The 17266-nt window shown below is 38.1% G+C and overlaps 1 protein-coding gene across 3 annotated transcripts; it reads right to left on the reverse strand.

The window, feature by feature from the left end:
- Positions 1853-16126, reverse strand: LOC8072148. Of its 3 annotated transcripts, none has more exons than XM_021457064.1 (21): positions 15549-16126; positions 15319-15381; positions 14189-14487; positions 14032-14107; positions 13872-13949; positions 13730-13789; positions 13547-13651; positions 11912-12025; positions 11548-11589; positions 11286-11399; positions 11002-11189; positions 10259-10542; positions 10045-10166; positions 9869-9911; positions 9648-9739; positions 7148-7196; positions 5285-5361; positions 5057-5176; positions 4434-4531; positions 3557-3602; positions 1853-2121 (listed from the first exon to the last, which is right to left on the reverse strand). In XM_021457064.1, the coding sequence occupies exons 1-21, from the start codon at positions 15699-15701 to the stop codon at positions 2074-2076; spliced, it is 2271 nt and encodes a 756-aa protein (XP_021312739.1). In that variant the 5' UTR covers positions 15702-16126; the 3' UTR covers positions 1853-2073. The 3 variants fall into 3 exon arrangements, with proteins under 3 accessions (XP_021312739.1, XP_002457515.1, XP_021312738.1); XM_002457470.2 differs by having other exon boundaries at positions 5057-5179; positions 11295-11399; positions 15549-16125; XM_021457063.1 differs by having other exon boundaries at positions 5057-5179; positions 15549-16122.

Below are 17266 nucleotides of genomic sequence, written 5' to 3' on the forward strand. Positions count from 1 at the left end.
TATACTCCAGTAGGTACTGCCTATGCTCTCTTCTTCCTGATGGATTAGGTTTTAAGTGGGTGTTTAGATCTAAAGTTTAGGAGGGCATCATATATATTGAGTGTTCGGACCTAATTACAAAAACCATGACTGATTTGCGAGACGAGTCTATTAAGTCTAATTAATCCATTAGTAGCATATGATTACTGTAGCACCACATTTCAAATCATTAACTAATTAGGCTTAATAGTTTCGTCTCGTAAATTAATTTTAATCTATGCAATTAGCTTTGTAATTAGTCTATGTTTAATACTTTGAATTAGTGTTAAACATCCGATGTGACAGGATTAGGAGATGAGAACCACTCTTTTTTTTGAGAGAAATGAGAGGGGGTGTTTGGTTTGCACTGTTAAACTTTACCGCCTGTCATATCGAATATTTAGACACATACATAAAGTACTAAATATAGACTATTTACAAAACTAAAAGCACAGCTGAAGAGTAATTTAAGAGACGAATCTTTTAAGCCTAATTAGTCCATAATTAAATACTAATTTTCAAATAAGACGAACCTATTAAACTTTACCACTCAAACCAAACACCCCCTTAATTACGCTCGTCCTCTTTGGTATGTAGACTGCTGCGACCAGCCGAGGACTTTACATCAACGTGGCTGTCTCCTCCATGAAGCTTCTTCAGTCTTCACGCTGTCCAAGCCCATGCCTGCAAACAGTTGGAATAATTAGAGAAGAAAGCACCATGTCCTTCATCAGTGTGACGACCGATGTTGACAGACTACCACCGATCCATCCACTACCGAATGCAATTCATGTTCTAACCTTAGTCAAATTAGCTAAAATTAACTAAATTTGTAGAAAAAAGTACAGTATTTATGACACCAGATAAATGTACTATAAGAATAATATTTCATGATGAATATAATGGCATCTGTTTAGTATCATAGGCATTGATATTTTTACAGGTTCTGATCAAGTATGAAAATAATTTGACTCGGTAACCTTATATTTATATTCTCACGGAGGTAGTATTTCTTTTCAGCATGATAACAAGTAAAAACACGGAACAGTAGGCTTTCCGTTCTAACCTTTACTATTCGTCAAATGACTTCACATTCTGTGCTCAAAAGTCAGCCATTCGTTGGATCTAAAAACTTTTTGGATTTTGACACTGTAGCATTTTCGTTTTTATTTGACAAACATTATCCAATCATGGAGCAACTAGGCTTAAAAGATTCGTCTCGTGATTTACAAGTAAACTGTGCAATTAGTTATTTTTTTTATCTATATTTAATGTTTCATGCATGTACCGTGAGATTTGATATGATGGGAAATCTTGTAAAGTTTTGGGTGTATCTAAACAAGGCCCTACTATTCGTCAGATGACTTCATACTATGTGCTCAACAGTCAACAGTCACTATACTGTGCGCCTAAATGTGTCGGAAAGTCTGGAAGGGAACGCGCCACAAAGTGACACACATGGTATATGTGAAAGAAACTGGGACGGATATGGCTCACCGGTCCGTATAACACGCGCAAAAGAGAGACTGAACAGCACCGAACGCACCACAGGATTCTGAACAGTGCGCATACCTATTTGTACCGGTCCATTCTGGCGTAATCAGTGTCACGTCAGGAACCAATTCGCAGACCTGGACCACTCGTCCGAGCAAATTTACAGATCCTAGTTATTACTCGGGCGTGAACCGGGACCTCACGTCCACGCTGCCAATTTTATTACAGAGCATCTTCATGAAGTATGTGCTAATCCATCAGGCCGCAGGTGCAGCCAGGCAGAGGCCACCGCGGTGCACTCCAAATTCTTTTTCGCACAATTACACTATTGAACTCATAATTTGGAAGCCAAAGGCACAGCTGCACTCGTAATGGCAGAACTCTAGCTCTTCTGAGGGGGCATGAAATATTAACATGTGTAGTTGGTATTTTGGTTTGTTTTACAGCAAAATCGTTTAGAATTTTTACACTGAATAAAACACCACTTATGCACCACTGCCAATCAACCAAAATGCTACATACATTAGAAGAAGCATATAAACAAGTATAATATAGCTGAAACTACTTGAAGAAAAGACCCTTCTTTCTTCCTCTTCTCCTCTCAAGAGCCTGCAAAAGGTAGACATTTCACGTTAGTGTTGAAACAGCAGGCAGATATAAATGCACACATGATGCACCAGTTCAATATCATCATCAGCTCGCCATGTTTTTTCCCCATTTCTTTAAGGGTTAATTTGGAAACTCAAAATCTCCTTGGGATCCCTGACTTTTTCCAGGGTGGGAAATCCATGGGGAAATAATTTTAATAACCATCTAGTTCTTCATGGAGGGTTTTCCATCCCTGGATGTGCCTCCCCCTTGCTTCCAAATTAGCCCTAAATAGTGGATGACACAAGGGGGTGATCCTGGAAGCACATGCGCACCAGGTCATCATTTGTATGGTAAATACAGTAATGCACTCTACACTGAGAACAAATTCTCTGAAAACATGTAGGTTCAGGAACAACACGCAGTGGCATTTTGATCACATGATGGAGCTTCCAAGACACCATCTGTGATGATTAAAAGAACAATTTATTTGATAAATATCAGATGAGGCACTCTCTGGGTGTCTTCCTCCACAAAAAAAAGTCTATTTAAATGGTATATTTGCCAGTATTAACCAAGATACAACATAACTGTCATGCCGCAGGTTCTACCGGACCTACAAGATCAACATGAATCTCATGGTATTCAAAATGACATAAGAGGCAACACAACAGTGGCTTTTGGTGACCGAACTTAAAAGGTATTCAGAACTTCAGAAATGGTAACAGCATACAAGTCAACTAGCACAGTCAATCATACAGAACACACTAACAGGAACTCAGTAAGTCAATAGTTTTATAGTTCACTGCTGGTAGTGTTTTAGAGAAGAGGTGAATGTTGTGCGGTGCCATCAAACATGCTAATAATTTTAGGACAAGTACCACTACTGTTCAACCTGAACTCTGGCACCAGTTAGTTTTTCAACTGTTAACTCTAGAGCTAGAACTGTCCCATTTGCAATCTAAGTCTGTCCACCTCACACAGAGACAGGCACACAAAAGGTAGTTGTTTTCTGACTAAGTGCCCACATAGCACCAAAATGGGTGATTGCTGCCATGCTGGCTAACTCGGACACCATGTGAATGAGTTTAGGAGATAGCTATGTGTTACCCGAGTTGAGGCATTGGTAAGCACTAATGCCATAATGGTCTAGATGGAACTGAGTTTCTTCTTAATGCGAATACATGCAGTTCTATTCATAATCTTTAAACAAAATTGAGGTTTTTTTTAGGTTGTGAAGTGGAAAATTTTATAGTTCAGTGTTCAAATCAAATGGAGGCCAAAGTTCAAGGATGGTAATCAACTTTTTTCATCATCAAATATTACTCAATAAGTCATAAGCTCTTGATACTAGTTATTGTTGTTGAATGAGGATTAGCAATGACATTCAAAAAAATGAGGATTAGCAATAAAGGGGTCACTAATATGCTGTCTTGTACAAGAAAATGTTTCGTACCATATTTTTGAACAACCTTAATACTAGAACAATGGTATCCCGCAACCTGCAAAGTTAGAACATGAAGCAAGATAAGTCGTAAATGATTTATGTCAACATAGTATCAAAATTCCTCTAAAATAGCAATAGTCAACTTAAAGCATAAAGGGATTATCTAGTAGAGTACTCCGAGAGCCCAGGGCACAGTACTTGGTTCTGAATGAAATTTGGGATATCTTAATTAAAAGCCCATTATTTTTAATGGCAATGTTTCCATAATCTGGGGGTATAGCGTCCCAGACTGCCATACTTTCAATAGTACTCCCTCCGTTCCAAATTATAAGTCATTCCAAAAATCTTGGAGAGTCAAAACATTTTCAAGTTTGACCAAAAATATAGAGAGAAATATAAAGATTTATGTCATAAAATAGGTACACTATGAAAATATAACTAACAAAGAATCTAATGATACTTGGTTGGTACCAAAAATGTTATTATTTTGTTATATAAATTTGGTCAAATTTGAAAAACTTTGACTCTCCAAGATTCTTGGAATGACTTATAATTTGGGACGGAGGAAGTACAAAACATACAAAAGTGAATTTCAACAGTGTCATTTAAAGAAGTGATGGCGTATGTTATTTTTAAGACAATAGCAGAGATCGCTGCTGCTAATATATTTAGCGAAATACTCCCTCCGTTCCAACTTATAAGTCGCTTTGACATTTTTGGTTCATCTATTTTGTTATGTATCTAGACATATTATTATATATAGATGCAGAGCAAAATGGATATACCAAAAAAGTCAAACGACTTATAATTTGGAGCGGAGGGAGTATGAATGTACAAAGACTGCTGTTAATAAAAGCAGCAGACAGAGGCCTCATTTGGTACTCACAGTGTATTTTCTACTGGCTTCAGATTATAACTGACACCATCAGCAGATGCAGCAGATGTAATCAAGAACTCTGTTGGATGCCCATATGGAATATGAATCTGGATAGGGAATTACAAGATTTGTAAGGCACGCTTCATAAACATACAATATGTATGCACATGTTAGATCAATTATGTGAAATGGAAGCAATTTCAAAGACACAGTTGAAAGGCAAACAAGGTGTCAGACTAGAAACTTCAAGTGCAAAATATGACAAATTTCAGGTGTATATGCACTAGATGGCAAATGTCACCTAGTGCACATGCACCCGAAGTTTGTCATTTTTGTATGAAATTTTCAAAAAAGAAACAATTTTGAATCTCTTTGCAACATATATCGTCTATGGCTGTTCCAAGTTTCAATTTTTTCCATGCGACCAAAATCTGTTTTTAATGAGTTTTCAAGTTTCCAACACTTGTCCGGTTTTCATGGGATATGCAGCCTTATGAAGATAGTGCCAACGTGGATGCCTCTCTGTACAACACTGGTTAAAACTAAACTAAATTATTATTGCAAAATTAAAGCACAATAATATACAGCACTCCAGATCCTGAAATAAAGTATGCTAAAAAGTAGTGACATACAGCAGTGCCTTGCTGAAACTTCTCTGTGATAACAACACCACGCTGTCCATTACATTTAATGCTGTAACCCTCCCTCTTTATTGCCAAAACAGCTGGTTCCCATATGTCTAAAAATCTGACCTGCTGTTGGGGAATTTAATAGTTCAGATAGTTGTGTGACATCAGAAGAAAGTAATAAGAAATTAAGAATTGATGAGTGAATGTGTAATTGCAAATGACAGATCATACAGGCAGTTGGACTTGGACTTCGTAGGTCACATGCCCAATTTCAAGGGTTCTCTTAATAAGCTCCTTCGTTTCAGGATCTGCATCAAAGATGGTTACTCAAATTCTTGAAACAGATTATGCAATGCAGCTACTATAAAACCTATTATCTAGCATATACTCAATCCATCCCAAATTGTAAGTCGTTTGACTTTTTTAATATCAAGTTTGACCACTCGTCTTATTCAAAGTTTTGTACAAAATATCACTTTTTTTTTGTTGTGTATTGGTTTATTAATAAAAGTTCTTCAAAATTGACTTAAAATTTGACTATACTAGGTGAATTCCCCGCGCGTTGCTGCGGAATTTTCTTAAAAATAAATCATTATACACATAGCACTACTATGCGGTATTTTGTCTATTATGTATGTACACATATGAATTTGACTTGCATGTATTTTATTGTATTAGATCTAGTAAAAAATTGCTAAGCTAATAAAACAAAAAACTAATATTTGGTTATATTATAGAGGAATTAATTGGTGATGAAACAAATAATGTATGTACATGACTTGTATGTGAATATATTAAAGATTTAAAGTATTTCACATGATATAGATGACATGGTTATTTTTTTATAATTAATATGCAATGACATGGACTTAGTGGAGAATGATGTGGACATATTGCATGAAGAGATAAAATATTTAGTGGATCACCTAGTGGGGAATGATGTGGACACTTTGCATGAAGAGAGAATTCATCTAGTGGGGTTTAGCTTTATAAGAGTTATAGATTTGCACAATTTTTTTGAATAAGACGAGTGGTCAAACTTGGGGTAAAAAAAGTCAAACGACTTACAATTTGGGATGGAGGGAGTAGGTATTAGGGTTTTTTTCTCGAAAAATATATAGGTACTAGGTACTCCCTCAATCCAAAATTATAAGGCATGCATACATTTCAAAATTCAAACTTAGTAACTTCTGATCAACATTTATTCTAACTATAACAAGTTCGCTGACACAAGTGGTACAACTTGATTCATATTTGAATGTGCATTCCTATGTTTACGATTTTCTACTAGCAGCGATACTACTAGAGAAAATTATGGTCAAAATCCAGCTAAGAAACAATGCCAAGTTAAGTCACACCTTATTATAAAAAAAGACAGAAGGAGCATTACATAGTTGCAGATATGGTTTGCTAATAATAAAAATAAAAATAAAAAACCATAAATACCACTGTTCGTGGGAATTAAGAAATACAAGGAGATCAAATAGTCTCTTTAGCCACTCTTCAAACATAGTGATGGTGAGGTCTCCAAGTTTTTGCACAATGGCCAATACACCACTAGTTGTCATAGTTTTAACACAGATCAACTGGATCAGCACATTGGATTAATATACATGAACTCAGCCAGTGTTAGACCGCACACCAAAATTGTCTTCTACTAGAGCTGGTCTAAGAAAAGTGCTAAGGAAGTACCACATCTTATCTTATCTTATACTCTTATAAAGCTAAACCTCACTAGAGATTTCTCTCAACATGCAAGCTATCCACATCAACAATCCACTAAAACTTGCAATTATAGCCAACTAGGACATGTAATTATGATAGTTATCACTTCATCTACTAACATGCATTTAGCTGTCTATATTGATGTGTCAAATCATTCAACAAAATTAATTTAAGATAATTTCATTCATATAACTATAAATATAAATAATCTAATTTCTTTTTAAATTATCTGAAATTCCTGCAGCAACGCGCGGGGTATTCTCCTAGTTATCTCAGATGTTTAAGTTCCTCAATTTGCACTTTCTATGAGAAAAACTGATGTGTAAATGGAAATAACATAATCACAGTTCACTGTTACCAAAAACTCACCACATGAAATTTTTCTCTGGTCGTTAGCATAAACCTTGATAAAGTCTCCCTGCAACAGAAGTTTTCTAGAAGTATTAACAGCAGAATTTATAGTAGGGAATCAATTTTCTAAAAGCATTTTAAGTTGCAGCATATATTAACTCACTTGACATAGTATATTGGTGATGGTAAAGAAACAAATTTTAACAGAACAATCACCAATCATTTCTGCAGAAATTCACTGTGGCTTTTTTTGAGAGGAAGAAAAGAGGCAAACGGTGGACATTGTTTGATCACATGGCATAGAGTTTGTCGTCTCAAGTAGCTTGGAGAATATGGTATTCATGATCTTAAATCCTTTGCATGGGCCTTGAGGATGCAATGGCTTTGGTTAGCCAAAACCCAACCTGACATGTCATGGCCCTCTTTCCCTATCCAAGTTCATGCTTCGGTCAGGGCCTTCTTCTCAGTCACCATGGTTTCTGTTGTTGGTGATCGCAATTCCATTTTAATTGGCTGGAAGAGATGTCCATTGCTGGTTTGGCTCCTTGTGTCTTTTTCTCCCATTCCAAAGAGAAGAGAGAATAGACATACTGTGAGAGAGGCGTTGACAGATAACAGGTCAGGACATTAGAGGTGGTCTCACTGTTGCAGTCCTCTCTAAATGTCTTGATATTTGGGACCTCCTAACTGAAGTGCAGTTACATCTGGATATACAGGATGAGCAATTGGGCAGTGGGCACCATTGGAGGTTCACGGAGAATGGACAGTATTCCACTAAGTTGGTATGTAAGGACCTCTTTAATGGTGCTATACAATCTGGGCCATGCAAAATTATTTGGAAATCTTGGGCACCTAAGAAGTGCCAAATTTTCCTTTGGTTAGCAGTGCATAATAGATGTTGGACGGCTGACGGCTGACAGACTTGCCAAAGGGGGGCTAGCCTCATCCGGCTCACTGTAAACTGTACACTGTGTGATCAAAAGCAAGTACGATATAACATCTTCTGACAAACTGTATATTCTCTAGGCAGGTTTTCTACTATCTGTTTCTTCATTTTGGACTGCCAGACCTCTCCACAGGTTGAGGATGAGAATTTCTGCGATTGGTGGCTGAGGATCAATGCTTTGGTCCAGGTTTTTGGATGCGAGGATTGAAATCACTGATCACTTTAGGTGCTTGAATGATTTGGAAGCATAGAAATGATTGTGTTCAATGGTTATGCACCCAGTGTCCAGGCAGTTTTGAGGAATTTTGTTTGAAGAGGGACACCTTTAGTGTTTGGCTATGCCAAGAGGGTTTAGTGCAGCTTCACCTAGAGGTCGCTCCTGGTAGTTTTGGTCAGGTTGGTTGATGTAATGGGTGTGTTGGTTATCTAAGCTTTTAGTGTGATGTTGTGTGTGTGTTCTTGTAAATATTTCTCTATCCTTTTTAATGCAATGATATGCAGACACACAGCTCTCCTGCAGATTTGAGAAAAAAAATCCAATAACCCAGATATCAAATATCAGAATGCTTATGTAACATTGACTGCAAAACCTTCATTACACCCCTAGAGTTATGACGAACATAAATTTCATATTCTAACAAACTCAATTTAGTTTTTAAGTAATATTTTTCCAGAAAAAGAGTCCCACATGAAAACAAAATTACTCCCATGAAAATCTTTGTCACGCCACCAAATGTGAAAAGCATGTCTCTTGGCAAGACATGTGGAGCATTGACTATGCTAGATAAGTAAATTACCTAAAATAAAGGATAATCAAATGATTCACTTTGTAAAGAAATTGCAGACACGATTTTGGCCCAAATCATATTTGCATTCTGCTCTGAAGTGAATGGGAAAACAAAAACAATGGTATTTGTTGTAAATAATTGTGTCAGCAAGACCTATGTGAGCAAGAAAAGGGTGTTCGTAAAAATTCACAGCGCCGTGAGCGCAATTGGCCAGGGCACCCCAAGTTTATCATTTGGTTTGAGTTCATTTGGTTTGGTTTGATTTGCAGCTGTTAGCTATGTGGATCGGTTTTGAATTGTTGAGTGATTAGCTTGGTTTGCTACCGCCTCTATGTTAAGAGCACAGCAGAATATGAGAGGGTAAAAAAGGAATTGTATCTGGTTGTTCAGAGGCACTAAAGAAGGCGAACATGCCATCTCATCCCTGCCTTTTTTTCCTTGAATACACAAGACTACAGGAGATATCATTGCATTAAGAATTTATAGAAATACAACGCACCCGAAACATATGGCTAGTTTGGTTAGTTGCAAAGGCAGGGACACTGTATTGACTTCAATGGCAAAAGTGATCAGGTAATTCTTTTTTGGTATTTTCTCATTTATGTGCCTTTTACTCATGTTGATGGGATTAAGAGCTGAAATTGCAGTAAGGTCCCTTTCTCTGAGACCTACTTCCTATGTTAGAGCATTTCTCGTGATACTATTGCATTCTATTGCAACAATTATGTTTGGAAAGAAGTACAGCATTGTAGAACAAAGATCGAGCATATGACAAGATAAGTACCTTTCTTTTCCTATCATCTAGGGGCTGGACTTCAATGGCAAGTAAAGTGTCCACGTCATCAGCAGTAACGACATAGCTAGGCTGCTTTGCTCCTACATCAACAAAAATATAATTACAAACAACTTTATGAGGCATCATCACATCCGAGTTTTAGGTAACTCGGTCACAGAACATAAGCTCTGGGTTAATGTATCAGCACAAAAAAAGAAGAGAAAGGGTACCTTCTATGAAATTTACGGAGCCATCTTCTAAATGGCGCACCCACTGCAGGCAAAATCATTTGCGAGAAGTGAAATCATATTGAACATTTGGAACTCACAATTTTAAGTGATGGGTTTGAAAAATCATTTCGCTACTCGGAGTGTGGATTAACAAGAAGTCAAGAAGTCAAGCACACCTCAAAATTACAAGTTGTGGTACCATTGGTGGGGTATCCACTTGCTTGAAGTTCTCGTCCAGGAAAAGGTTCACCTGTGATTCGAAGCCCTTCTATCCCTGGCAATGGATCATCCTCTGCAGCTGTATGTTCATAATAGGCATCTATTAATATTATCAGATGAATGTAGTGTTAAACAATACTGTCAATACAGACTTAATTCAATAGTAATTACCTTCAGAGAAAGAAGAACCAGGCTCCTCAAGAACTGTAGGAAGATAAGGATATGAAGGGTTTGCATCCTCAAGGCCAGATACCAAATTAGATGAGTCCCCTGGACCCCATTGAGTAGAAGGTTCTTGTGTATTTTGGGTTTCAGCACTCTCTGAACCATCCAGTACATCATTTCTGCTAAGACCCTTGAATGGTGGGTCTTGACTCTGAGTCTCAAAGTCAAAATGAACAGCATGGGAAGGACCTTGAGATACTTGAGTAGGAACATCAGTCCTATATTGGTTTCTGAAAATCATAAAAAAATCATATTAGCATTCTAGTCATTTTTTATCACGGAAAAACGCAGGAGATCTGCGTCTCATCATTGTATTAAGAAGAAAGAGGGTATAAGAACCCAACACTTACAAGACACCAAAACACAACTCACACAACACACGCAAAATGGTTTCCTAAATATTTAATAAGAAAAGTTAATGTTATCGAAAATAGTGAAACAACAATATGAAGGGGGAAAGGAAAATTTGATAAAAAATATGTCAGCCACTCAAGAAGTGTTTATAGCTGTAGGTAAAGTTAATGTTATCGAAAATAGTGAAACAACAATATGAAGGGGGGAAGGAAAATTTGATAAAAAAAATGTCAGCTACTCAAGAAGTGTTCATAGCTGTAGGTATGTATAGCATGCTCAAGAAGAGAAGCAAGTTAGTAAGGTACATTATTTTAGACTCCTACAAGAGATGCTACCTGCTTGAAAGAGAGGTCCCTCCCATGTCATCATGTCCAGCACTTCTTGTAGGAACCTCATTTGAAATATCTTGACGGTTTTTGTTACTGAATGCACCCCAATCACCTCTAGCTTGAACAGGGGAAGACATTGGGGATTGTATGTGAGGATACACTGTCTGGGGGACAATATCAAGGCTGTGTTTGCTCTGAGAAAGCAAAGAAGTTGTAGGAAGCACATGACCGTGTGTTAAAACTTGACAGAGTAATGGAAGAATGTGTATATACTAAGAGTCATATCATACTGTAGTCACCAATGCTTTTCCAGCAGGAGGATCAGTAGATACAGGATTGCTGGTATTATGCGACAATTCAGTATGCCATGGAGTAATCTGGTACCGAGACTCCCTTAATCTGTCCTGCACCATCCAAGTTTGCATACAAGGCAACTTCAAAGTTCTGTAAGAAAAATATCGGTACTAAGTGCAGAAAACATGACAAGCTCACTACTGGTACGGTATGCCATTTTGTATAAATGCAAATCTTTGGTAGTTTAGTGTGGCTCACCTCGGTAACAATAAGTCGCTCCTGCAAATGCTTAAACAAAACCTACAGGGAAAGGTGAAAATGTTAGAAAATGATTAGTTCAGATACTGGATTCAATTGAATTATATTAGATATAATGTAGAAACAATTTGGTCGCAGGTAATAAAATTTTAATTGATCTCAGATTGTTTTGTATATGATTAACGCATGGCATGCTATGTTTGTTGAATACTTCATACAGGGAATAGAAAATGTGTAGCACTTAAAATCATTTTATCTTTTTACCTTATTCTCCCTTGAAATCCAATAATAAAGTAGTATGAATTCCGATGCATGCTAAATGACAGTACTCTTGCCATAGCACATACAAGAAAACAGAGCATACCTTTAAATTACTAACAATTGACTGAGCATCGAGAACTGAAGGCTGGAGGTCATCATATTCAGATAGAAGGGGGAGCAAAGAAGATATGAAAATTGATCTTTCTTGTTGGGCTGCCTGGACAGTAACATAAGTAACATTTAGGATCGTTTCCATCTTTTTTATTACTAAATACAAACAATGAACACACCATGAGATAAACTGATATTATTAATGTCAAGACAAACTTACATCAACATTAATAACAACCAACCCAAGCATGTGTATGGAAAGCACCTCTTTATCTTACACTTTCATCCTAGTTTCATGTACAAGTGTTCACTAGGGGTTGCTATGTTTGGAATGCGAGGGCTTATAAGCTGGTCCCTAACATTTCTTAACTTTTCATACCAGACAAAACCCATTGTACTAGGACCTAGGAATAGATGGGCCAACATTAATATTAACAGGCTGGGGTATTGAAAAACAATTTCCATAAGAAACGACTCAAGCACACAGCATAAATGTACAAGCCAAATCTAAATCTAGAACCTAGTACATGTTATGGTGATATCTCAATGTATAATGTTTTTATAATTGAGGCACAATCATGGCAATGAATTATCGTACCTGGTGGTCAAGATGAAATAGTAAAACACGGTTGTTCAATAGAAATCATTTGGAATTCAGTCTATCTTCAGTACTTTTTTTAGCGGAAAATACAGCAGGGTAGGGCCCACTGTAAAAAATATTTCCCAAAAACGCAAGAGAGCTGCGCTTCTTTGTATTAGACAGAAAAGAAAGGACCCCATACATCACACACATCTCATACAGGGACCAAATATGAGGTGGTTATATTAAATTACATGATCACCTTGAAAACAAAAAAAAAAGGACTCGACCACCACATTAAACTTTACCACTAAGCTCTAGACCTTGTAGATTCTTAGCTCCGGCCATGCACCAGAAGGCTATGCTCATCCTTGAATTCCCTTAGAATGGCATTAACAAATGCAGAAGCACCCTCAAAGACGCAAGCATTCTTATGCTTCAATATAATCCAAGCACCTAGGATAATTAGAGAATTGAGTCCCTTCCTGTGCTTCTTCTCAGTTCTTCTAAACTTTTATTAACAGAAAAAACACCAAAAACTCTGTACAAAAGGAAACACAGAACGGACCATGCCTGAGGTGGGCAGCAGAGCTAAACTAGGGCAGCTACCTTCGGTACTAAGGACAGAGAACACAAAGAATCCCTATGTCAAACACTTGTGTCAAGGAGCTACAAGCAATCACGTGTTCATAAATATCTTCAGCTACTGCAATAAAGATTTGGGCATTTGGCTATACAAATAAAGAATGCGTTACATTCTGACTTAAAATTTGAGCCGATTCTATGGTACAAGCTCAAGTAAGCACTGAAATTGAACATTCAGACTTTTGGCAACAGAACAATTTTTTTCATGCTACAACAGAAGTCATGCTATGATCATACACATTTAAGGATATTTTAAATAAGCGGGATGTTTTAATTAAGATGGAAAACATGCATAAGAAGCATCAAGCTTGTGCATATTTGATATTCCGACTGTGAGCTGAGTCACAAACGAAGATACAATTATACATTGTCTAAATCCATCATATAGCGCATGAAAGCTACCTGCAACGCGTATGTGAGACGGATGTTTTCCTCAATAATGTCTTGCCGGTATGACAAAGCTTTTGACGCTGCATCAATCAAATCTTGCTGCTGCTGGTCAAATGCCTGAAAAAAACTATTAAGATGAGATGATAAACACACTACAAGTAACTATTCACTTTCGAGAGAATGAACATCCCTTACCATACGCATATAAGCAATCCGTTTTTCCAACTTGTATTTATCATCGAGTATCTGCGCTTCCTGTCAGGAGTTATTTGTGGTCAACAGAAGCTCAAGAAGGAAAATACAGTAAAGTGGCCTTTACGTGCGAAAAATGTTTTACCTTCACAGAGTAATCAGCAAGATGCTTTCTTAATTGTGCAATCTCTTCTTCCCCTTCTTTGACCTTAACAGTAAGGTCCTGTGTAGAACCTATCATTGTTAGGAACATCATATCATAGGTATGCAGAATTGCAGATGGCGCTGAACAAGAACTAATTTACCTGCTTCCAGGATATGTTCGAGTTCATCTCTGAAACTGGTAATAACCTAGAATCATATTCTCCATCTTTTTTATGCCTGTAATGAACCTTGTATATCAATATATAAGGCAACTAAAATACCATCCCAAGACAGAAACGTAGACATGTGCTACTATACCTATTTGGAGAAAGGGACCGAGATGAGGGAGTAGAGAATTGTGATGGGCCACCACTATCAACAGCAGTCTGTTCTCCTAATGATCTTTTAAATGCTCCATTTGCCTGGGGACTGTCAATGTATTTTTGTTTCAAGCTTTCCTGAGTCAGAGGCTCCCTACTTTCAAAACTTCCATTCTGACGATGGATCAAGCTACTTTGAGGATTTACTGAAGAGTTGGAGCCATCCATTTTATTAGAAACAGAATTTCGCTCTTGATCTAATCCACTCAATGGACTTTGGGATGTAGCATCTTCCCTCTGAAAAAAAAAAGGAAGCACAATCCAAAATAACAACTTGATGCCCACAAATATGCCATAGAAGTACAATTCTAGATGCTATATGTCAAGCTAGAGTTGTGGTTTTTCATAATGATGCAATGAGACAAGCTGCCAAAGCTGATTACAGCACACGCTACAGAGACAATGTTTTCAAAAAAGACATATCTATTGGTATGTTTGAAACAGAAACATAAACATATCGAAAGCACTAGTAGTCTAGTCAATGCAAGTAACGCATCTAAAAAAATTGTGGTAAAAAATGCTCGACTGTGTTGCTCGGTTGCTCCTTTCCACCAACTTTTTTTAAGAGAAAAAGTCTCCCCAGCTTCATTTCAAGGAAATAAAGCACAAACGTGCAGGCTTACAACGTATTCTAGGCGCATCCACCAAAAGTATCTAGGTCCTCTACACCAATTAAATAAAGCGCAAACGTGCATGTTCTTAACTTCTTATAACGTATTCTAGGCGCATCCACCAAAAGTATCTCGGTCCTTTACACCAATTTCGTGGAATAGAGCCCCAGTACTATTGCCTCCATGGTGTTGCAAGCTGACCAAGAAGACTGTTTCGGTAAAAGACAACATGGTAACACCAGTCACCTCGAACGGAACTTAACAGATTTCATCCTAAGCTTTGCCACTAACAATTTTCTGTGGGCATAAATCCAAAACAAAAACGTAGGTAGCAGGGAAGGTACATGACATCCTTGAACTAGGATGGAAATGGTAGAACGAGCTCATGGTGTGAAGAATATTTCCTCTGGTAATACTAAAAGGATTTAAATTCTGCATGGAATAGAAACAGACTTACCATCCTCTGTAACTGTTGTGTTTTCCTCATCAGCTCTTCCTTGAGCCGGTTATTCTCTTCCATCTGAAATGGAATAAAACCAAACGAAAAAAAATCAAAATAAGCTGGTATCTATTTATTTATTAATTACATTTTGGTAACAAACGAACCGAAACTGGTGTGGGTTAGAGGTGAAGCGATGGAATTCGACGAGACGCAAGGAAGGGAAGAGCGGGGGATGAAGCAGTTACCTGGCTGCGCATGGTGGCCTCGGCGCCCTCGACGGCGCGCATGACGCTGCGGAGGTAATCGGCGCTAGGCACACCTGCGGCGGCGGCGGCGGCGCTCTGGTCCGCCGTGTCGGAGAGGGATGCCGCGGCGAGGCCGTCTGCGAGGCGGTCCATGGGCAGGCGCGAGCGCGAGCGCGACGTGAGAGCTCCCCGCAGCGTAGCGTAGGGTTCGGGGGTGCGGCGGGTCCGAGACTCTCCTCTCTAGTCGGTACTCCACACTGCTTTTGCCGGTGGAATTGCGCGGAGGCCCAGCGGTGGTGGACTGGACGCGACCGGCGCGGGGGGTGAGCGGTGCTGCCGCGTGAGCGTGACGACGGAATCGATTCGAAATATATGGAATCGGACTAGTTATTTCGAAAAGAAACGTGGAGCCGAATGGTGGAATTGGTCAGCCGGCGGCGGGGACAACGGGAGCGGCCGCGGACGGGGGTCACGGGTGCCGCGCGGAGGATGGAACCTTGGTGAAAAGGACGGGGAGTCGGGGAGGGGAGAAGCGGGGTGGGTTGGTACGCGCGGGCGCGACCGCGGCGGGGATGATGGCGTGACTGCGCCATGGATTTCATGATGACGAACGCAATGAATGTGAATAGCTTTCATTCGATGCGCCCGTGGCCGTGTGGGGATGACAAGGGGATGAGGGTCGGCCCTCTCTCGCCGTGCTTTGCTCGTCTTGGTTGGTCTTGCATTTCCCCGAGGGTTCATAGGTCCCGTCTTGAATCGGCACATCCATTTTTGACGTAACCTTCCCGACAGAGATAAAAAAAAACTCTATCTATAGGAAGTCTCCTTCGTAATGGTTGGCACAAATCTCTACAACTAAAAATTATAAAAAGGACTTATCTACCACATCTATTGTGAAGCCACAACTTCCATCCTTTTAGCCATGATATGTTATCCCATCAATCTAGGCCCCACTCACCCATGCATGCAAAATTGTTTTAGGAAATTTAAAAAAGTCATAACTTTTAAACCGAAGATATAAATTAAATTCTGATTGCACCATTAAATTTCTCATAACAAATCCTTCAAAACAAGAGGATATATTTAGATAAAATTTTATTAATGAATATTTATCTCTATAACTAAAAATTATAGAGAGGACTCATCCACAATTTCCATCCCTTCGGTGGTCTTTTTTACTGCGAAATGACACGTTATCCCATCAACCTAGGCCCCACTCACCTATGCATGCAAAATTGTTTTAGCGAATTAAAAAAGTCATAACTCCTAAACTAGAGATATAAATTAAATTCTGATTGCACCATTAAATTTTTTATAACAAATCCTTCAAAACAAGATCACACATGGATATATTTAGATAAAATTTTATTAATGAATATTTATCTTATAAAGATAAAATATTTTCATTTATTAAGTAGAAACAATATTCTAGGTTCAACAGGCAATGTTCTGTCTTTGTAAAAAAATGTTATCGATTTAGAAGAATAGTATTTTGGTTTTAGGTTTATGAAACTGATATTACAATATACATAAAAATACATAAATACATGACATAAATAAAAATAATAATAATAATCTAGAGTAAAAAGCATAAGAAAAAAATAAAAACACAAAATGGAGAAAAATTTCAAATAATGTCAAAGGGTTACTTTTCAAATATCATAAATATATTTATAGAATATTAACATCACTAAATACATCATAGAACATCATTAAAT

This window comes from Sorghum bicolor, chromosome 3, assembly GCF_000003195.3.
Source record: "Sorghum bicolor cultivar BTx623 chromosome 3, Sorghum_bicolor_NCBIv3, whole genome shotgun sequence".
Lineage (NCBI taxonomy): Eukaryota > Viridiplantae > Streptophyta > Magnoliopsida > Poales > Poaceae > Sorghum > Sorghum bicolor.

Bases quoted from the DNA above. Each gene is read 5' to 3' on its own strand.
- LOC8072148 (XM_021457063.1), bottom strand. From the start codon at position 15,701: ATGGACCGCCTCGCAGACGGCCTCGCCGCGGCATCCCTCTCCGACACG. The intron at 15,382-15,548 runs GTAACTGCTTCA...ATTCCATTTCAG, and splicing joins AGGCCACCATGCGCAGCCAG to ATGGAAGAGAATAACCGGCT. The intron at 9,740-9,868 runs GTACCCTTTCTC...TTGTTGATGTAG, and splicing joins CTCCGTAAATTTCATAGAAG to GAGCAAAGCAGCCTAGCTAT.